General features: G+C 38.1%; 1 protein-coding gene across 1 annotated transcript in view; it reads left to right on the top strand.

The window, feature by feature from the left end:
* TRPM3 (transient receptor potential cation channel subfamily M member 3) overlaps positions 1–23,634 on the top strand; it is a 278,305-nt gene that overhangs the window by 234,789 nt on the left and 19,882 nt on the right. The window contains exons 20-23 of the mRNA XM_051643557.1: positions 5,134–5,274; positions 9,550–9,678; positions 11,701–11,952; positions 16,720–16,894. Coding sequence (XP_051499517.1) covers positions 5,134–5,274; positions 9,550–9,678; positions 11,701–11,952; positions 16,720–16,894 — 697 coding nt within the window. The remainder of the gene's footprint in view (positions 1–5,133; positions 5,275–9,549; positions 9,679–11,700; positions 11,953–16,719; positions 16,895–23,634) is intronic.

Below are 23,634 nucleotides of genomic sequence, written 5' to 3' on the forward strand. Positions count from 1 at the left end.
CTCACCCCTGACCATAGCTTGCACTTATTGTGTCCGTATGACCTGCATCTTTTTCTCCATTTTTTTTCCTGTCAGGATGAACAAAGAGATTATTTGTGTGTGTGTGTGATTACTACAGGGTTTTTCAGCATATTTACTTAATTGGCACATAATTGTTTAAAATATTTTCAAAATCTTTCCATGGTTTGGGTTTCTGAGCTTTTTTCAGCGTGAAGCTTAAGCAAAAAAAACTCATGAACTTAAAATCATTTCAGTTACCTCAAAATTCCATTTCTGGCAGATAATGTATTATCCAAACAATCTACCTACCTCTGTTTCTAGTAATTCCCAGTGCATACTTCTCAAGTCTCTATTCCTGTAACATTACACCCATATGCATTCTTATAAAAACACTGCCAAGATGAAGAGATCACATCTAGTCAAGGTCTGTTCATTGGTTTCTTATGAAGTCTTAATGTGTTCTGCACTGCTAAGTCCAGGTGACTGATAGACCAAGAGTCAGTTTTTTCCTCTGGACTGCACTTGTGTGGAGTGGATGAGGTACAGGTCCACAGTGATTTTTACTCTATTTCACACCTCATTCACAGAGAATAATGTGATCATACAGACTACAGCAACAGTGAAGTAATCCCCCGCATGGGGGTGCATCTGCAGGTGATAGTGTCTTCATTTTACGCTCCTCTCAAAGGATCTGGTGGGTAGCTGAACATTTGGATATACTCTAAAGATGTGGTGTTTATCCACTGTAAACTACTTGTTACTCACACCTTACTGTTAACTTTATAACAGATATATGAGAGTGCTGGCACACATTTCTTTAACACCTAGATGCTAGGTAACCGACTTCCCTTGGCACAGCTACTCACAAGAACACACCTGAATACTATTCTCATCACCAGTCCCTCAGAAGCAAGGACTTTTCCACGATTTATGCATGGAGCTGCCAGTCATTAATATTAAATGTAGTGGAGTATAAGGACACTAAAATCTAAAGGTCAGGGATGTTTTGTATTTGTACAATATCCTGACCAGGGCCTTAATTAGTTGCTGATTTTTAGGTCAATCAGAAACCCCAGCAGTCTACCCCCCTCCCAAAATAACACTGATTCTTGAAGCCATTAGGAGGAGCATCCTATTCCTATTCAGTGCCTATGAGCATTCTAGCACTGAAATTTCTGTTATTTAATTATAAAACAGATAAATATATTATATATTATAGGATCATCAACATATATTAATGAAAAAATGCACAACCCAAAACTGTCCTGGTTTGCAGTCAGTGAATTAGAGAACACAAAATCTGGCCAAAAAAGACCCCCAAAACACCAGAATCCCAATTAGAAAAACCTCCCTGTAAAAACTGCTCGCACATCAATCCCCTCAGGCTAAAATGATGCAGTTGTACTGTGCTTTACAATGTGGTTGAGCTGCTGTCGGGCTTACCTTGCATGACTCATGGTGACTCATGGACAAAATTGTGTATTAGAGAAAGAGATGCCACCCACACAGAAGAGCATCTTGAGCTATTCCCACCCGATTGCTCTGTCCTCCAAGTGAAAACATTTGTTCACATTCACCATTGCAGCTATTCTGTTAACACAGTCACTTAGGTTATTTCTCTTATGTTTCTTATGGGAAGGCTTTTCAATGTGTTAATACTGTGAGATAATTAACAGTCAGGGACATTGGGTCAAATCTAATCCTCAGCCATCACAGACCAATTCCCCATCTGTAGCATGGAGGAGGGAAGAGCTTATTATATGATACCATTAATTCAAAAGTAATTATAATGAGATAAAATTACAGCATCATTATCAAAAAGAAAACAGTAGCAAACAGGAAATCAGTATCCATGAACTAAAGCATAAATCCAGGGATTGAAAGAACATTATTCTAAAAAACATGCACAATTCACTGATTCCACTGAGAAATAAGGTCTCAGAATTAGCAAACTTAAGACATTATGAAGGATTTATACTCTGTAAAATAATCCCTTTCACTAAAGCACGGCAGTCCTCATTTGTTAAATCTGCCAGATTTTCACTGTGCTGCAAAATTCTTGAGCACCAGAGGACAGTAGAGACAAAGCCTTGGGAAAAGCTACAGAAAACTCTGTAGCACCAGATAGCAGCTTTCCCTAAAGCAGCGTCAGGAGCTAAAGAGAAGCAAAGAAATTAGTGTCTTCTTGGGCTGTAATTTTCCCAAAGCATTCAGATTATTTTTTTTCTTTTTTTCTTTCCCAAATAAACAATGCCTAATGTAGACCAGGGAAACACTTTGGTTTTGTAGACTTCAAGTAATGATACCTGCTGATGACACAAAACTGGGAGGGGTGTCAGACACACCAGAAGTCTGTGCTGCCATCCAGTGTGACCTGGACAGGCTGGAGAGGCAGGTGGGGGAGAAACCTAATGAAATTCAACAAGGGCAAGTGCAAAGTAATGCACCTGGGGAAGAACAACTGCATATATCAGTATAGGTTGAGGGCTGACCTGCTGGAGAGCAACTCTGGGGGAAAGGACCAGGGAGTCCTGGTGGACAACAGGATGACCATGAGCCAACAATGTGCCCTCGCAGCCAGGAAGGTCAATGGCATCCTGGGATGCATGAAGAAGAGTGTGGCCAGTAGGTAGAAGGAGGTTCTCCTCCTCCTCTACTCTGCCCTGGTGAGGCAACATCATAAGTACTGTGTCCAATTCTGGGTTCCCCAGTTCATGAAGGACAAGGAGCTACTGAAGAGTCCAGCACAGGACCACAGAGATGATGAGGGAAATGGAGCACCTATCACACAAGGAAAGGCTGAGAGAGCTGGATCTGTTCAGCTTGGAGAAGACTGAGAGGGGATCTCATTAGTAGTTATAAATACCTAAAGTGAAGATATCAGGAGGATGGGACCAGAGGTGTTCAGTGATAGGACCAGTCTTCATGAGTTCCTCTGTGACCTACTGTAGATGATCCTGCTCTAGCAGTGGAGTTGGACTAGATGATATTCAGAGGTCCCTTCCAGCCCTGACCATTCTGTGATTCTGGGGTTCTGTGAAGGCTTTGTAATCTCTGCTACTATAGTTATACTCAGTAAGACTCCTGTTTTTGCAGCCTATCTGCTTAACTAATAGGAATGCATCTTCTCTGCTGAACAGTTATTTCATTCTTTTCCTTTTTATGAAACTCTTTATTGACTTCTAAGTGTTTCTGTGTGCTCTGAGAGCAACAGCTGGAGATATACTTAATTTTTTTGATTATGCATTGTTTTATATACATTTCTGGCAATTAACTAAGAAATCCATGGGCATAAAAAGGTAAAGGGAATAGATAACTTCATCAAAGCAGACCACAGTTTTGAAAGGATCTCACCAGATTAGTTTCAGTGGAGTACACTTGTGTCCTGAATCTTTGTTCTATTTTATTAAAAATATTCAGGGCAACATCTGTGCATAGTCAAATTAAAGAATACAAGTGACCAATTGAAAGCATAAGGGACCAATTTGGAAGTAATAATACCAGAGGAAAACACTAACTGCGTAAATTAAAGAGAAATATTGGGAAGAAGCCACCTAGGAACATAGAAAATCTACACTAACTGAAAGAAAAAATTGTGGTCATCCATTTATCATTAAAAATCACTATTTTACAGGACCCATATGAACAGCTCCATGTGACGCCTAGAAAAAGGAAGAAATAGAAAGATTGTGATTCTTTCTTCTAAGTATGTGAGAAGTACCTCTGCTTTTCTGGCAGGGAACTAGTACCAGATCAAATAGCTAACAGGAAGCTTATTAGTTAAGTATGTACTGGACATCCTGTTGAATCAGAAAGCACAGGGACAGAAAAAAAGAACCCCTGTATTGAGAGGCAATATGTCTGTCATCTCGTGTTTTCTTCAAGGGCTTAGTTTTCCATATTTTAAAGTTGCAGGTGAGAACAATATTTTCTTCAAGGATGGTGAAAGTTTGCTTCGTTTAACATAGAAGTACAAAAGTGCTTTGATCTACTTGTAGAAAAACATTGTAGAAGTATTTAAATAAAAGTATCATCATGTAATCCCTGCATAATTAAACAGGAGAGTTGTATCATAATTCTTATAACTGCTTTCATGTGCATGAATGCTACTGTCTATAGGTACTGCCACAGAATATAAAGAACTTAGTCACCATGACCTAAAACCCACTCTTAGTGTACTAGTCACCAAAGAATTGCTTCAGAAAGAACAGTTACTTGATCACGCCATACCTAAATACACAGGAGCACCTTCTTTTAAGCATTATCTTCAGTGAATAAATAGTTTAGTGACTCCTTCCACTTCTCTGCAGCTGACCATGAAGTTGAGAGTGAACAAAATACTACTATATTTTGCTTGCTAGGTTTGCACTTATAGCTGAGGACTTCCGAAGTATGTGTTTCTGGAGCTCCAAGTAGCTCTTCAGTGAGTCTGGCTTGTAATGGTAACAGTAAGACCAACCCTAGCAGAGGCAGTGCATGAGCAGCCTGGAACTTCATTATGGAAGAAGCTACAATCACATGGAAGGATCTTTCAATCCAAGGCCCTAATGCTGCAGTGAATTCTACTGGTCAGTCCTCTGCATCCATGTGAAATTCACTGTGGGATCATCACTTGTGATAGATCTGGCAATCAATGTAAAAAGACTCAGTGCTTCATTGCTTCCAGTCCAGCAACTGCCAGCTCATCCTTTCCCCTGTTCTCTCTCAGTCTCAGCCTTATGAACTCCTCTTTGTTTAAAACTGAAACTTACCTGTTTTCTGTGTTCATCTGTTTATTGTGTAGAAGTACACCACAAAAAGCTGTTGTCAAGTAAAAATTTTAGTATTCATAAAGTAAAAGGAGAAGAGTTCTCCTCATCTCATTTTTTGTTTACCAGTCAAGGCTTTCTCACTGCTGCTGACAGTTGCTGCCAAAGCATTGCTTTTTTTGGTTTACAAAGTATTAAATGGCAGTTTCCCTGCAAAATAAAGATAATCTGAGAACAAAGCATTTTATATCTAGCTATGGTCACCTGGTTTTGTCTACAGATTAAGAAATCAGAGAAGTTTTTTATTGTTTCTTTTTAAAATCTCAAAAATTAGCTTAATTTTTCCTTCACAAAGAAAGAAACACAAACATGTCCTTTCTTATAGGCAATGCTGGGACGAGGGAATGGAGAGTCCTCAAGAAAGAAAGAGGAAGAGGAAGTTCAGAGCAGACACAGGCTTATCCCTGTTGGAAGAAAGATCTATGAGTTCTACAATGCTCCCATCGTTAAATTTTGGTTTTACACAGTAAGAAATCTTTCCTGTTGTAATACTACTGTTTGCACAAATACTGAAATTTGATTAAGGTGACTTTGTGTGTTTCATTGATGGTCTGCATCTGCACACATTGGAGGGCTTAGCCACAAACAGTATAAACAAAATCTTTTGTAGATGTCAGCCGGCACTTGCAAACCTGTTGAAGACTTTCAAAACCTACTATTTCATTCAGAAGTTAATAGTTAAAATTTGAATGACTGTGTTTCTGTTTTTCTTCAAATACACCAAAAAGTTGCAGTTTGCTGCAGTCAGTGCTGCCAAAGAATCTCCGATAGGAGAACTCCCCATAGGAGAGCTCCCAATACTCAGCCCAATGGGAGGCTGAGCTGAATCAGGATATCAAGTGGTAAAACAATGGGTGAAAAAAGAGGCAGATTGAGCACGTCTTTTCTTGGAACATATCTTCTTAGTTCTGTTTTGACTTGTCTGCAGAGCATATCTCAGAGAGAATATTTGTGTAGGTACCCACAAGATAATAAAGACATGAATAGCATGCAGTGTACATTTTTCAGGGACAAATTATGACAAATCAGTATAAATTTCTTGTGTTATAAAGAAACAGACCTTGTAGGTGGAACAGGTTAAAAAAAAAAAAAAAGCTATATTTTGACTACAGTAAGACAGTATCAAAAAGTTCACATTATATTCTAACAGATAAATTAATAACTGCTATATTAAAGTCACTGTGTGGATAAAATTCTCTTTGGCAATTGGTCCTGAAGGATATATATTAATTATTCACTAACAAGCTGGAAGCAGGGATTAGAAAGGATTCCACTAGAGTCTCTCCTACATCAGGTGCTATCTTATCTCATATTTTCATTCAAAACTTGGCTGATCAGAGGTTAGTTAATTTGCAAATTCCACTAGAACATAGAACGACTGGGCCAAAAAATAAAATTAACACAGAAAGTAATCCTTACAGTCTCCTTGGCTGGAATATTCTATCCTAGGTCAGCTTCTGGGATAGAACAAGTCAAGTATGGACTGTTTTGAAGGCCACAACTAAGAACAAGGAAAATGTTTCAAGTGGTCTCTGAAACTTCACTTAAGGGAAAGATTCAAGAAAATGAGTTTGTTTTCTTGGGGGGGGGGGGGGGGGAAGTCTCCAGAAGGAATGTAGTAGATGTCAAAAATATAAGCAGCTGCAGAGAGAAGTAAAATAGAATAATCTCCAAATCCTTGCTGATAGGACAAGAAGATGTAAGAAAATATCTTCTAATTGCTCCAAGAAGTACTGTCATCAACTGTGTAAGGAGATGGTAGATTTTGCAGTATTAGAGATTTCCAAGTCTGTCATATGAAAACATGTGTCCACTATGGTACATTGTAATTAATCCTGCCTCAGCACCATGCAGTTGGCCGGGTGATTGCAAGTGGTCCAGCCCAGTTATATTTTCCCTCATTCTGCTGCATGCATAGCAAATCATGAAGAATGCATCCTTCTGTAGGTTACTTCTTATAAGAAAAATTGCCTTCCTGACATCCAAGCAATATGTCTACAGGCAGCAGAAACAACTCACATGAACAGAGACTAAACTGTGGTAGAGAGCTTATGCTAGCAAGTAGCTCTAGTTTGGCACCTTGGAGTAACTACTTGCTGAAATGTGCAGCAATTGAACATTAATCAGACTGATCAGTCTGCAGCCTAGTCTCATTAGCAATTACAATATGTATTATGCATAACCAGAGAAGTCTTTACACTGTATACAGAAAGAAGCATCCTGGCTCTCCCTGTTCTATTCTGAAATTGGAGAAAAAGATCAATATATTACCATTTCCATTTAGACCTGTTCCTACAGTTTTATGTCCTCAGGCAGCTCCCAGTCAAGGTCAATTACTAAAGCTGGATCTTGGACTTAAAAAGCAAATTAAGGTGGATTCCAGCTGCAGTGTTTGACAAGTTGGGTATATAGAGAAACATCTGGAAACATCATCTGAAAACAAAACAACTTTCAGATGATGGTTAAAATTGCACAGCCTATTGCACATTTTATAGGCACACAGGCAGAAATATTAATAATAGATTTCAAGATAAAGCCTCCAAATTTTGCATGCCATAGTTCAGAATGCAAGAGAAGTGATTAAACTTATGGCTATTGTGTGCTATTTAAAATTATTCTGTATTCTATATCTACCTATTTGTTATTAGTCTATAACTATATCCACCTTTATTCTTAAAATACACAAGATCAGGTTAAAGTTATGAACATTTAAGTAAGCAACATTTTGGCTCAGCAGATGAGCCAAAATAAACACCTTATTCTCAACCAAAAAAAAAAAAAACCAAAACTTTAGCCCCTCTCTCTGGACATTGCAATAGTTTCAAAAGTCAACTACTCTATACTGTTTTGTTGCTGTCTTATTGAAACTATGACTTAAAGGTTTCATCTCACAGCTTGCTTGAGGAGAAGAGGATAGCCTTCTCCTTTTAACTACTAAGTAGGCTGAAATGCTAGCAGGATGTGAAGAGGTGACATTTTTATCTCTTTGGAAGAGGAATAGCTGCAGATTGAATTGAACCCTAAATAAGAGTAATATTCTAAACATCAAAACAACTTGGTCCTAAGTTTTGGGCTTTGGGACCACTTCACTTTATGATCATTTCATTATTGCTACCAGTGAGAAGGGGAGGGTAGTCTTCCTCGTTAAGGACTCTGCTGCCGATACAATTTCCAGGCTTCTGCCTTACCAGAATAAGTATTGGAGTGCTTTCTATAGAATGGGACAGCATCCCTAGGAGGACAAGGAGCAACCCACACTAGAAACTTCTTAGCAGGCATTCCTCTCCTTAGTTTCTTCAGGTATTGCCCTCAAGGGTGAAAATGTCAGTCCCTAGCTATTTGTCGAGCCATGTAGAAGCAAGAAAAAGAGGGTTCAGCTTCTTCTGTAGTAACACTTTCAAAGACTCTTGAATACCAGCATGGGCAGCAGTACTGAAGTTCAACCACCGTGTGGGACCAGGACATCCTCCTGGAAGGCAGGAGAAAGTTACAGGTCTGGGGAGGGAGAAGAAAGGTGTGACACTATCAGAAGGGCTTCCTTCTTGGTTTAAAATGATGCTGTTTCCAGTCATGATGCCTTTTTCTTCCTTCTTCTTTTTTTCTTCTTTTTTTTTTTTGCCAAGCAAAAAATTTTCAGGCATTTTCAGTAAATTTTGATTGACCAAAAAATAAACAAACTGACAAAACAAAGCAAACAAACAAAAAAACTCAAAACAAATAACCCAAGCAACTCAAAAGAAAAATAAGAAGAAGCAAAAGCCCCTACTTACACTGAGGGTCTTGTGGTTTGTCACCTTTGTAACCTTAAAATTCCTACTATTTTGCTATAATGACTGCAGATGCTCACCAAAGGCTATTGAGTCAAACCAAATTAATAAGATTTGCCGATCTTTAGTAACCAGTAAGATCTAAGAGGAGGGGTGCTAGGTGACAGTATTACCTGGCTTTTTGCACTATAGCAGAAGGTATTCTTTCAGCCTGGGAGGTGTGCGTCCAGTTCTGCCTGCCAGACAAAGATTCTGCTGACTCCTTAGAGGCTGACCTACATCAACATTGCTCCCTATTTCCTTTAGTTAGTGTTAAGGGAAGACGAATCTCTAGACCTGAACACAGCAAGCCATTGTAACATACAAACTAAAAGATGAGTGAGATAATTTCTTCTGCTGTTTCATGTAGACAAGAAGCAGTGGTTCAACTGTCTGTCTTCTCTGTACTTATGGTCAATGTAAGGAATACTCTTAAGTGCCCTTCAAACCAGCAACTGGAAGAAAAGCCAGAACCCTATGACTTTTACACAGAGCAGAAGTAAAGTTCTTTAACAAAGATGACAGGACTTTAAATCCTGTTCTGTGAGCTGCTGAATACTGAAAAGTGAAAAGAGGAGAAGTGTTAGAGAAATACACAATGTTAGAAGCAGAGGAGGGAGAAATCTTCACATAGGTAACTTAGTTTGGTAGTTGGTAGTGATATTAGAGTTTTCATGACTGTGGGGTTATCCAGGGGGACTGCATTTATTAAATTTTGTTGGGGAGGCAGATGTAGCTTAAGGACAGGAAGTCTGTGCCTATATTTTGCAGATTCCATACTGTATATGATTTAATGTGAGTTTTTTCAGATCTGATTGGGGGTTTTTTTCTAACTCTGGTTACAATGGAACTAAAAAAAATTGAATCATACAAAAGAAACTATCTAAGTCATAAAAAATATATTTACTATTGATATTGCTTTTGTTTCTTTACAGCTGGCTTATATAGGCTACTTGATGCTGTTCAATTATATAGTGTTAGTGAAGATGGATCGCTGGCCGTCTACACAGGAATGGATTGTCATCTCATACATTTTCACTCTGGGAATAGAGAAGATGAGAGAGGTAAAATCACACCAACTGAGAAAGAATAAAAAATAAATGAGGGGAGGAATTCTTATTTTAGTATGTTTTTATTATTTTTCTCAGTAAAATTTGTGATGAACAGACTTATGATAAAATTGCTGCCTCTTTTGCAGAAAAGCAGATGGATTGTTAAAAACAGAGCACTAAAAATCTAACTTCCTCTGTTTTAAAATCCAGAATCTCTTTCTTTCTCCCATAGAATTTCCCTGATCAGATTTCTGTGTGATGCACATTTAATAGCATTCACAAGAATGGAGCTGGCTTCTGACATATTTGAAAGCTCGACTATGTTCCTTGACATGTGGTCCCAAAACTGAAGTATGTTTCAGGGAGATGAAAAGGAGATTCACTGAAACAGAATGGACACAGAGACATGGTGATAGCCTGAGAAGTGAAAAGCGCATGTTTTAATCCCCACCCCAAATAGAGTTCATTCAAAATTTACAGCTGCTATGTCTGTCCAAGTATCTCATAAAAAGCTTTAAATAAAACCATCTGTAACTGGGGGGAAATTTAGATCCACATCAAACATTGCAGCACATTTCTAATAGACTTTCCCCTTTTAATCTCCAAGATTATCGCTAATTATGTCTAGAAATAGCATGCATCTCCCTAAAGATGCTAACACGTAGAACAGAGCGAGAGCACTTCAGGTGGTGTGCAGTCTACAGGCAGAGTGAAGTTGTTGTGCCATCCCCCACCCCTCGTGGTCTCCCTCGCTTGCAGACCGCATCCTTTTCACTTGGCCATTTGTTCCACACTGACACAATTTAGCCCTGATCTGAGTGGGATGACCTCAGCTGAAACAGTACATTTATACCCCTGGGCTGAATTTGTTACCATCTACGCTTGTATTTTCTGCAGCAAATGTCTTTGAGGACTAGACTAAATGGTCTTGCAACAGTCACTTAAACTTCAAAAATAGATTTCAAACACTGGACAGTAGACTCTACATTGCAAATTAAAAAAGACCAGTGGCAAATACACTAGTTGTGACCAAAAGAAAAGGGAAAACAGTGGTAGTAGCCAGGATTCCTCAACACTGGTGGAGACAAAACACCACTGGGTCAGCAGGTGGAAGGGTGCTGGCAGGAATCATATGTGCCGTTTTTGTCTAATAATTTACCCCACATTGTCCTTTTCACAAAAATTTATCAAGAACATTTTTTGGAATGGATTTCCAAGCAGATGTTGGAGATAGTTCACAGAAGATGAGCCTAAAATTCATTTTGAAAACAAATTATGAGAAAGACATTCAGCTTTTTAAGGAACTGTGAGTCTGATTAATGTTCTCAGGCTAAATATAGAAAATTAAAACAAATAGCTTGTTAACTCACTAAAAGCTAGGAATTATTCATAGAAATCACTTGAGGAATAGTTTCTACCTTAATTTGGGAAAACAAGTCTTCCAAATGATCTTGCAAATAGACTGACAATAAATTCATAAGGTAAGATTAATTATTTCTGTGAATTATATTCTCAGTTGTAGAATTTAATTTCCAAAAACAGGTCCAAATAGTAGCTACTATCTTTCTGTATGACATGCTAAATCTAGATCTTAATGGTTATTAATTCTTTATTGACAGTTTGATACACATTTTAGCTAATTTCTTTAAATCTGCAGCTTCTTTAAATGTGTATTTTCTGATGAAGTATCTTTCTATGCTTCTCCTTCTATCCCAAGACCTGAAGGTCAATACATTTGAAAAACAGAAAGATACACCTATATTTCTTCTGATATCATAGGGATTTTTAGAGTGACTGAGGGTTTTGTCCTTTTTCTTTTAAGCATCTTGCACATAGATACAGGCTAAGAATGGTTGAAATTGAAGTTTTCTGAAAATAAAATAAAAAATCAAAGAGTATATGAGGTATTTGTATGATAGAAGTTTATCAGCTTTGCTTTTGGCCTGTGTGGCATGTATCTGTTTACTCTAGATTTTTTCAAGCTTAAATTAAGACAGCTCAATTCCTTTCCTCTCCATGTCCTCTGTCCTTCAGATATTGATGTCAGAGCCCGGGAAACTGTTGCAGAAAGTCAAAGTTTGGCTCCAGGAGTACTGGAATGTTACTGATCTGATAGCTATCCTCCTGTTCTCTGTTGGGATGGTGCTCCGTCTGCAAGATCTACCCCTCCGGAGCGATGGCCGAGTGATATACTGTGTTAACATCATTTACTGGTATATAAGGTTATTAGACATCTTCGGAGTAAACAAGTACTTGGGACCATATGTTATGATGATTGGGAAAATGGTAAGAGAATTTAGTGTGCTACTTTTTACCAGCATGTTCTTGACTCAATGTCTCTGGCCAATGACATTACTGCAGATTTATCTGAATTTTTTTTTAACACATTAGCATTTTCATGTAAGCTAGAAGTCAATGCCTTATTGAATCAAAATCTGAGCAAAGACGCCCCCAGAGTTGAAGATTAGACTTGAACTTTTCTGTTAGGTGTTGTATTTCCTGTCTTTCTCCATGATCACTCTTCAACAGCAAAGCTATCCATCCTACACCTCTGTGCCTCGCTAGCAGAAAATACAAAGAATGTTAATTCTCAAAGAAGTGTATAGAAGTGTGGCTTGTTAAGGTAAAAAAAAAGTGTTTAGTACCTTGAGACTCTCAAAGAACGTGTGTTGTGATAGGTGTGGTCTGTTCAAAATTATAATGGTTATGATTAAGACTGTGACCTTTCTATAGTTGGCTCCGTATTCATATGTTCTTCCATCTTTTCTGGCCTGGTGTGTCCTTGTGAGATGGGAAATCCAGCTGGGTAACTACAGCCTCTGTCCCCTGGCTAAATCATGTGTACACAACATGCCAAGAGTATTAAAAGTTTATGTAACAGCAAATGCGTACAGGAGGAACCAAGAGATAATTTGCTTCCAGATGTATAACTTCTGAGTTTCTGGCTTTTTCTTCTACATTTAAGTCGAAATGTTAGATTAAAGCAGCATTTTGCTCATATGAGTTAAAGACAATGGCTGAATTTACAGATGTAAATGATATTAAAATAGTCACAACAAGCTCAGTGATTCTGAGCAGGTATAAAAATTAAGTGCAAAATATATGTCCAGAGAACCATTGTCTTATCCCTTTACCTTATACCACCTTTCAACTCCAAACACACAGTGGTGGATTTGGCAAAGAAGGAACATCTTAGTGGGGAACAAAAAAACAAACAAACAGAAACAAAAAAAACAAAAAAGCAAGAGAGGGGGGAAAACACAAAAGATAGTCGTTGTTGAATTGGTATGTCCTGACAACAGAATTCTGAAGTATGCTACCTTCCTTCAAGGAAGCCAATAGGATGTTGATGGTAGGGATTTTGCAGAGCTCCAGAGCACAGAGGTGAAAACACACATTAGTTCTTTCTGGAGGCTACTGTGAAAGGACAGAAAGACAAGAGAAAGGACCAAAGGCCAAAGGGAAAACACTGTGCTATAATCTGTTTCTTTCCTGCCCCACATGGAGTATGTCCCTCCATGAGAGGATCTGGTGTTCACTGGGACTTACACAATACACAGTGCATAAAACTCCTAAGAAACAACCAGCTTCCTACCCAGTGGTACTTTTCACTGGTGCTATGCAAAAAAAGTTTCAGAGCTGTGATGCTAGCAAAGGCAGTCTGAAAACTAGTTCGATAATAAACAGATGAGCCATGAATAACAGACTTCTAGTAGTCAGTGTTATGGATGGCTGATAGAAGCCCAGCTTCACCAATAGTATAAACAGTCGTTTATTTTTCTCCTGGGGTCAACACAGAAGGGAAATGGTTGAAATCAGCAAAATAATATATTTTCCATTCCTTTGTCATCTTCGCATGTGTACCACAAATCAAGCCTCACTGGGCTTTCAGTGGAAAACAAACACAGGAAAAGCACTAGCCTCTCTAGGCTCAGCACCCACAAAGAGGGTGTTGAATTTAGCTACTAGAGTACTCTGAAGGTGTGGGCAACTGTTAAAAGAGGGAAGTTCTTTTCTTTTGTTCTTTCCTGTTATTTGATTTTCATGCCTCATCAAACTTTCCATGCACTCAGCAACTCTGACACATTACCTTTGCCCACACGTGCAATGCCCAACTGGTTTGAGTTGCACAGTTTTGCCTCTCACATCTATTTTCTCACCTACTTATTCCCCTGTGTAACGGCCAATCCTTTTGTATCATGCACAGATTTCCCTGGGAGTCCCACCTGCTTGCTCCAGGCTGGAATGAGCTCCATTGTGCATTTTTGTTTAAATCACATGTCCATTTACCTCCTTGGGTTCTTTTTCATTTCATGGTTTTGCATGTAGTATTCAGCGCTATAGAGAGTATCAAACTACTTATAGATATTTCTAGAGAGTAAGCCTATCACAGTTATTGAGCTCTTCAACAAACTGTATTTAATGCCTGAGCTTTTATCCTGAGCATCTGTTGTAATTTTTAGACTTGGGAGAGAAAAGATTACTCTTTCCATCTTTCCAGTGTTAAGGAACTTTCTCTGCCCCTGCACTGTATCCACATAAACAGCTGTAATAGGTGTTACCTCTGGGCACTGTGAACAAATACACAAGTGAGTTTAAGCAAGGGGCAGGAATGGGTTTGAGTGGTTTAAAAGCAATGGACAACAGCAAATGTGAAGCTAGGAGGGGAAAGCTGAACAGCCAAGTTTATTATTGCTTACTAATTTCAGTAACAGAATATGCTTATTAAAATGTGCTTTTCTGATCTCTGCACAGTGATAGATTTACTCCTCTTTTATTTGGGGAATGAAATTAATTCAATGGCATGTCAAGGAAATCAGGGTTATATCAGTTCCTTACTATATGGGAATGTCTGCATTTTCTTAGCTTCTCTGCAAATAAAAAAGGGGAAGTGAGGTCAGCTTGTGTATAAAACTGCACTAATAGTTCCTCATTTTACCATGTTTTAAATAGGCAATTAATGAGTTCTTCAGAATGATTGAGATTACCATTGTCTTGTTAAAGTAGCAATAGTAATTTGACCCTACAGGCCAAAGGGCCTGGTACAATGCTTATGAGATTCAGTGGAACCTCATCCACACATTTCACTGGATTTCAGACAAGCTACTGAGGTTTTACAAGGATATGCAGCTGAAGGAGGGAAAAGCTAAAATGCAGCTTGAATTAAGAAAAGCTTTGAAAGTGTTATTTCTTGCAGCATGTGGTTAAACCCATTGTGATTCCTGATAAAATACACTGGAAGCATATAAGAAATGGTCTTGAATTGCCACCAGATACTCATGTTTATTTGCTTGCATGACATGTTAAAATAGATATTATAACATATAATGTTATATATTTCTACCTGAAACAAAGTTTCATCAGAGAAGAAAGGAGCAGCCAGGTTTCATCTCCATATTCCTTCACTAAAAGCATAAGAACTAAATGTAGTTGCGCAGCTTTCTCATTTTAGGATGGTACAGTGATCGAGAATATCCTCTTCAATCAGTTTTTCTTGAGAGATTAATAGTCTAAATGACATAGGAATACTCGTGATTTAGTTGTCTGGTTTTTACTTTTTTAAGGCATTTATTTTCCTTCCTTGTGTCCCACCTTCTTTCTTTCTTTCTGGACCTGAAGACTTTTGATTTCCCCTGCCTTTTTTTCACTCCTATCAGAGCCCTGCCCTACAAGTGTCTTTCTTTTACAGCCTCTCTCTCAGTAAATATGAGAATATCCTTTTCTTTTTGCTCCTTTGTATCCCTCTTTTCTCTGTTCAGTACTTCCCCAGTGTCACTTTGACCTCAGGTCTTTCTCATTGTTCTACAAAACTGAAGAACTGCTGCAGCAGTGCCAGATCCATCTGCTGCAGATGAGTCCTCTCTTCCACTACCTCTTCTCATGAGCAACCCTGCTCTTAAGCTGCAGCAGGTCCCCCATGGACCAATAAGACCACCGGTTGAAGTGCAGGCTGGTTGCATGCCTGCCTCACAGGGAAGCTAGAATGCAGCTGAAAATATAGAGGCTGAAGGGACCAAAACTCCTCAGGTTTAGAGGAGTTTTGAGTCAAATTCTGGACACTGAGACAAAAGTTACATCCACAGCTGTGAAAACAGCTCTGTCATAACAAGCCTTATAAATAAAGACTGGTAAGTAAACTTGTAACTAAAGGGATCTTACCAGAGACCTTACAGAATTCCCATTTTTTTCACATGCATTTTGGGTTATAAAGCATCTCTGCTGTACCTGCATGGTGCCCATTGCTCTGGTCTCTGGAGGGCTCTTTCTAGGACAGTTCCTTTACTAATATTCAGCCTCTATTAGGTACCTCCTAGGATTGCTGGCCTACTTTTTACCAGGAATATTTTGAATGGATAGGCACTGTTTGCAAGCACTAATTAAACTTGTGCATATGCTAATGAGGCCTCCAGCAATGGAGAAGAATAGAGTTGAGTGTCTGTGTTATCTGCTTTTATTTTTTTTTTAAATATGGCCTTTGTCAAACTCCCCCACCAGGCTGATTTCTAGTCCAGCCAGCATCACAGCTTTCCTTTCCCACTAGTTACCACCATGGTGCCTCTTTATGTTGCATTAACAGGCTATTCTCCATATGTTATGTGCAACTTCCTTCCTTTGCTCCAAGACAAAGACTACCAGTGGAAAAAATACTCCAGGTTAGACTTTTTTTTTGGTACAGTTGCCACTAGGTGCCTATAAACAATATATCTTGTGAACATTGCCTTGATCAGGCTGCTGATCTTATGTTCTTGTTCAGGCAAATGGTGTGTGACCAGATGGTATCTTGTATTTTCAAGCCTATTCATAATATAGAAATTGTTCTTAAAAGCAACATTGGGTAAAACCAAGGCCACAATAGTACCGCTTTACTTCTTTGAAAATGAAATCTGCTATGTGTAAACCTGGAATGGCTTTTCATAATTTGTTTTCAAAAATTCTGCTTCTAAGATTTACAAACTTTTTTTGCAGCTTATAATAACAGCAATATAGACAAATAAGTTCCTCTAATTCTTGTCCCTTCTCTCTCTTTCTCTCCTCTCCTGTTATTACATTCAGATGATAGACATGATGTACTTTGTCATCATCATGTTGGTGGTTCTGATGAGCTTTGGTGTTGCAAGACAGGCTATTCTCTTCCCCAATGAGGAGCCTTCATGGAAGCTGGCGAAAAACATTTTTTACATGCCTTACTGGATGATCTATGGGGAAGTGTTTGCAGACCAGATAGACCGTAAGCAAGTTTATGATTCTCATACTCCAAAGTCAGGTATCCAACTTTGATCAGAAGATGTCCTATTAAATCATGTGTGTGTGCCCAAGAAATGGCTCAGGATAGAGGAACTCCTTCATCACAGAGAATGGTCACAAGAATATTTTTTCAGATTATATTTGGCTGTCAGTCTCACAACATGCTTCTGGCATCACTTCACAGTTATTTAACCAGAAATCTGTAATGCTAAATTATCTTGTATATAAAGTTTTAAATGGCTCCTTTTTACCAGTTGGGTGATGGGGATACCCTCCCAAGTATCGACCCTGAGTTCATTGGTACACCTGCAACATACAAGGTCACTTCTTTTTTTATCATCCATTGATTTTATTTTAGACCTAAATACTTTTTACCTAACTTCATACTGAGTATCAAGTCTAATAATACTAGGTTAGACCTTCAGCTCCTGCAATTCATGAGGATCTAATCCAATGTGTTTTCTTTTCTCTGTTACATGCCCACTGTCGCCACCTTTACACTAAACCATGTGATGCAATTCTTTGGGGACAGTAGATCCACTACTAGAATTTTGCTTTATTTAATTCTTTGAAATGCAAGACTCTGCTCCCCTCAGTGCAAACATAGTGAAAGCCAGTATTTCACATACTATCTCCTCAGGATTCATTTGGCTGGTGATCAGGAAAATGCCTGCTTTCTATTTAAATTAAACCTCCTAGTGACACCTGGTGCATTATGCCAAAGGAGAGAGATGGTCATGAGAAATTATGTGGTAGATGAGCAAACTAAGAATTACAATGTATCTTTAGCAAACACAGACATGGAACTGATGTTCATCACTCCTACTTAAATATCCAAAAGCTTTGGCATCATTTAGAAGTGAGTATTTTCCCCCAATGGCAGAAGGCATCCATTAAAGCTCTGTTCAGGATATTCCTTTTTATCCTATGTGTCACCTTAGGAAAGAGCAGTGTTTTTAAAATTCTGTTTCTTTGCCAAATTTGAATGGAAAAAAGGTGTTGATTTTTCCTGAGCTGGTTAAGATAATAAATGTATCTGTATCACCAGTAATAACCCAAATTTAACAGAGTTACAGACAGATATATACATATCACATGGAAAATATTTCACCAGTTCCATGTTCCTTTCTTCTTCACGTTTAGCACAGAATCATTAGTGTGGATGCAGATGAAACCTCTTTTTTATGTTGACTTCCACACTTGGTTTTCAGAGGCAGTATGGCATGCAAGGAAGTAAACGAATACCGGAAGTCACAAAGCTTCCCACTAAGTTTAGCTTTTCACCTGATTCCTTCTGGTTTATCTTTCTTCCTTTTAAAAAATTTGTTTCATTCCAAAGGCATAATAGCTGGGGATATAAAACTTTATCTTGCTCCTAAAGCATAATAACGGAATAAAGGTTTATACCATTACACTATGACTTCGTTCCACAAGCAGAATTCTGTGTGTCCCTCTACAAGTGGCCGTTTATTGATGTTGTACTAAGTAACTACCATAGTGCAACAAACATGGCAGTTGGATGAGTAAGAAGTTCTTGGTGTTTTTTTTTGAATGAACTGCTGGTTGTAGTTTAGAACTCGGAAACCTCAGAAACTAGTATCTTTGAATGACCATGATTTTAAGTATGAAAAGAGAGTGGCAGGCTCCATACCCTTGAATGAGTATTTAGGGTCAGTCTTGGGTGTTATTCAGATGCCCAACATTTAAACCTTGCAAAAAGATGCAATGTAATTACTTCTGAGGCTTAGAGAAAGCAAAATTGATTATGGTTTCAACTCCAGCTCTAAGTGTAGATGTGTCATTGTTCTGTCTGAGTCAAGGAAACTAGGAGTTACAGCAAAAGTAGTAATTTCAAAATGAAAAGCAGCACCTAGTTCCTCCTTCTTGAGACACAGATGATGCAGGGAATTAGAATATGCCACTCTTTCAGCACAAAATATGTGTGATATGTCATGTCTGTCAGGGGCTCAGTTGTCTCAAAAATGTTACCTCTGGAATAGACTGGGAGCATAAGCAAATGGTTGGTGATTTTATTGTACAATCAAAATTACCTGATTGGCAGACAAAAGGTTTCACTAGTATACTTCTGTTTTTTCACTATTTGGACATTTATTATTATATATATATTGCTGCTTCTTCTAAGCTAAATCAGCCACTGTATTCATGTTACAATACTACAGTGTTTGTACTTTCCCTAATAAGATAAACATTCTAAAGTTGTTATGCTACATCCAAACTACAATTGAACATTATACCTTGAAGCAGATTTTTTAATTACTATTATTTTAGAAAACCAAAAGGATTTCTTTGTCTTTTCTTTATATTTTGGTGTTTGATATTAAAATGTTATTTGCAAGTTTGAGATTTAGCAAAAGGTCTGATCTTGGAAGTTTGCATACATTTGAGCCACACTCCTGGAGATTATCTCACTGACTAAGAAATGTACAAAAAGTTACGCTATTCTAAAATTTCTAACTCTTTTTTTTTTTTTCTTTTTTTCTTTTTTTCTGTTCATTTGTGAATCATGCCATTAAGACTTACCAGATGCAATGTCTGGATCCATGTCATCAATTGGTAGCCAGTGGGTCTATTCTGATTTTTATCTTAACAAAATGCATTAAAACACTAACTAAATGCCTCACTCTGAAGTAATGCATGCCATGTATATTTACATTTTTTACCTATAATTTCTGTATTTCATTTTTGAAATACAGATGTTAATCAGAGATTACATTAGTGTCCTGTTGTCATGTGATCTCATCTTCAACTCAGAAGTGGGGACAGAATTATATTCTCACTTCTGGGAGTTTGAATACACTATTCAGTGGTCTCATTTATTATCAGTGATATAAATAAATGTTAAATTCTTGTGAATTCCTAACTATCAACAAATTGTAATGCAGGAAAATAAAAAAATAAAATAGATAAATGAATGAAGGCTGAGTAAAACTTTTAGGACTGTATGCAAATTTCCAGGTACATTCAACAAAAAGAGCAAAACCAGTCTCAAAGTAGGTCCTCTCAGACTCACAGCTCATCACAGCCACGTTAAGATGTGGGAGGAAGGGGAATTCAGGTCAGGGAAGTGGTGGTGTTATATGCAGCTTTCTCACATTTAGACTGCCTTTCCTAATCTGGCTGAGCCCTGTGCTGCCCGATGGGATCTGTGGGGCAGCAGCCAGCTGTTTATCTTCTTTAGTCTGGAAGGAAATCCACGAACACCATAAAATCTCTCCCTCAGTTCACCTCACTTACTTTGGCACTATTGCTGGCAATTTTAGCCAAAAAAAATTCACTACACAGTTGTCACATGCAAAGAACTTCCTTTTCACCTTACCAACCTATCTTGCCCTCCAGAATACTATAGATACAGAAACATATAAGAAATACTGAAAAGAAAAGGATTGTTCAGGGAATGAGTTTGCTTTGTAAAAAATATAGATAGATTACATAAAGGCCAACTTGAGAAATGGCAGTCACCTGTAGAAAACGAGCAGCAGACCTCACATTTTCCTATATTCAGAAGGCAAAGCAACTAAGAGTGCTGTTAGCCAACATGGGGGCTGGGTTGTGGGTTTTTTTTGGTTTTTTGGACTGTTTGTCAGATTTGCCGGGTGTCCGACATGTCAGATTTTCATCTGGATTTTCTTTCCACCTGACAGTATTTCAAGTGTCATCTGGAATCTGAAGATCAGTCTGAGTTACATTCATGCCCTGGGCCTACTCTTTTGTTGGAAAAACCTACATAGTTTAAGAGAAAAAGATGAGGTCTCCTTTTCTTTCACTTTAATTGGAGAAATGCCATGCCAAGTAACCTAATGCAGTTGTTTCCAAATATGAGAGACAATTATACCAAAGCTTTAACTATCCAATTAATTTAGAAGGAAAATATAACAATTACAAAACACTTTTTGAAAATTCCTTAGTCTGTTAGATTTATTTGTTTTTAAAGTTCCTGAATGTTTCTTAGTATAAATGAAAACTTGATACTAAATTCTGTATGATCTTAGAGGTTTTGTGTTTTTCATGTCTCCATATGACTTTCCTGTGAGGGCTGTCATTTGCCTGGATCATTCTGGAATTAGAACAGAGTAGCTGTGCACGAAACAGAATAAATCATACCTGTGGGTTTTTTTGCTTTTTAAAAAAACTGTATTGCAGCTTTGCAGCACAGGCAATATTTTTAGCATTGTTAGGCAAAAGCAGGGGACCAAATTTGTGCATAGTATACACACCACTTTAAAAGTCTGTCTGGCCTGAGCTGCAGTAGGATTTCCCTTCCTAGCACTCCTCTGAGGGTATATATTGCATTCCATCTGGATGGGTACTTTTAATGGGGTGGGGAAGAGGAGGCAGAAAGCACTAGCAAGAACAAAAAAAAATTACAGGGATTTACTATAAATTATTATTTAAATACCAGCAGATTGGAGAGACTCTTCAAAGTAATTTTTAATGTGGCTGAGGGCAAGAAGAAACATATATGGTCACAGTGCTGTAGTTAAAGCAACTTTTTTGAAGTAGGCACTGCTCAATACTCTGGATGTTTCTACTGATGAACAAGGTAATGGTGTGAGATTCAGAGTTCCCAGAGTCTGGTATTTCCTCTGTCAGTGAAGAAGTGGACAGCCCTGGGCAGCTCTGTTAGGCTTTTTTCGACATTCTCCAGCCTTGCAAGCTGGTACGGTTGCTTAAACATTTGATTAAAAAAATATAAAGTAATTTTGCATTCTTTGGGTTCAGTGCAGATCAAAATTGGAAGGTGCCTATATACTTGTAAATTTTAAAATGTCCAGACTTGAATGTAAAAAAAAGTTGGTTTGTTAGTTAATATACACATTAATTTCCTTATTCTTTAGAATTGTGATAGTAACCCATTCCACAGTTTCTTGTGATTTCAAACAAATCAGCTTGTACTGTAAAACTGGTATCCATGTTTACATGAGAAGTAAGGCAAAAACCTATTTAGTAACAAAGCTGTTCAGTTATGCACTTTACATTATTTCCCACAACTACTTTGGAAGAGTGCAGCTGGTAGAAGAGACATGACACAGAAATTTGCAAGCATTGTTTCCCAAGCCCTCCACCCAATGCACAGTAAGAATGAGCAGTGCTCATGTCATTACAGTAGTTACAGCAGGGAAACAAATTCTTGCCAAGCTCAACTGTTGCTTTAGGTCTGAAACACACAGAGGTGTGGCGTACTGCTATTTGCTTTGCAATTATTTGCTGGCCAGGAAAGAGGAAGGGTTAGGTATGTACCAGGAAAGGCCCATACAGGAAACCATCAACAGGAGCCCTGAAGGAAAAATAAGCATAGGAGGAGACTGTGAAAGAGGAAACAGGAGATGCAAAACACATTTACATCCACAGATGTCAGGATGCAATAACTGAAAGCTGAGTAAAGTTAATGTGTATAATTGAAATTAAAATTCCAGCCATTTCTTATTTTCTAAATCGTCAGTGAGGACTTACTGTCCAATTTTTATACAATGGCCTGTAGGTATGAGACTAATTGGGGTTTTTAAGTTTCCTGAAACAGGCATACTGTTATACCAACAGAATTTTCTTCTGTTGCAAAACATTTCACTAGAATTAAGTACCCTATATTTTTATTGTTAAAGCAAGGCTGTTATGTAAAAAGATTAGTATATTTTCATACATGCTTAAATCGTGTTTTGAAAAAGTTTGCTATCACAATATGGTACTGCACACATAGTATAAAAATTACTGCATTTCTCCAAACATAATTAAAATGGTCAGACTGTGTTACACATGAGACACAGGTGTAGATCCCTCAGGGACAAGGCACAACACTCAGCAAGTGAAAGGTTTGACTGTATGGAAGGCATGACATTATCACAGTGGGAGCCCCAGGAAACCAGTGCTAATTAAATGGGGAACTGACACAGTAGAGCCCTGCCCAGGAGTGAAGCTCAAGGGAAAGGCCTGCAGGGGTGGATAATAAAACTTGCATTGATTAACATATTGGGGATATGCACCATCCTGTTTTGCTCATCAGTGACCTCACTGATGAAATGCAGGTGCTGCCCAGATGATGAGATCTGCGGCTGGTGCCCATGCAGGGTTATGTGCAGATGGGAGGTAAGAGAACTACCCCAGCTTCCTGTAACATGGAGATAAGACGTGCTTGGGACTCTACATAGCTGGAGAGGGGTGGCAAACTGTCCTGAGTAACTGTAACAGAGTCATCTTGCACCCTACAAACAGAATTCTAATTTCTTAAATATAAACAAGTAACTTAATTATCTAAAAATAGCATAATTGCTACTTACAGCCTCCTGCCAGAGTCCTCTGTCCTTATTCATGGAGAGAGAAATTTTTTGTTTCCTGAGAGAAATTATTTTAACCAAACAGTTTATTTAATAGGAGGGAGAAAATCCTTTAAAATTAATGTTATAGTTTAAAGATGGAAGAAAGTGTTCAGGGATGTGCAGTACTAACTTAAATTATCTGCAAGGTGATGTTTTCTAAGAAATAAAGCATGGCATACTCTAAACCTGTTCCCAGTAAGAACATGTCTTTCTTGAAGTAGGAAGGACTAGTGACACCATAGGTCCAGACAAAACAGAGCTGTCTGAAACAGCAGTATTTCTTGTACCTGGCTTTGAATATTTTTTGAGTTTTTGTTTCAAGCTGTATCAGGTATTCCTCCACCCCAAATGGCTATAACATTTCTATATGTAATAGCTTAACAGCCCTATG

This window comes from Apus apus, chromosome Z (assembly GCF_020740795.1).
Source record: "Apus apus isolate bApuApu2 chromosome Z, bApuApu2.pri.cur, whole genome shotgun sequence".
In the NCBI taxonomy this organism is placed as follows: domain Eukaryota; kingdom Metazoa; phylum Chordata; class Aves; order Apodiformes; family Apodidae; genus Apus; species Apus apus.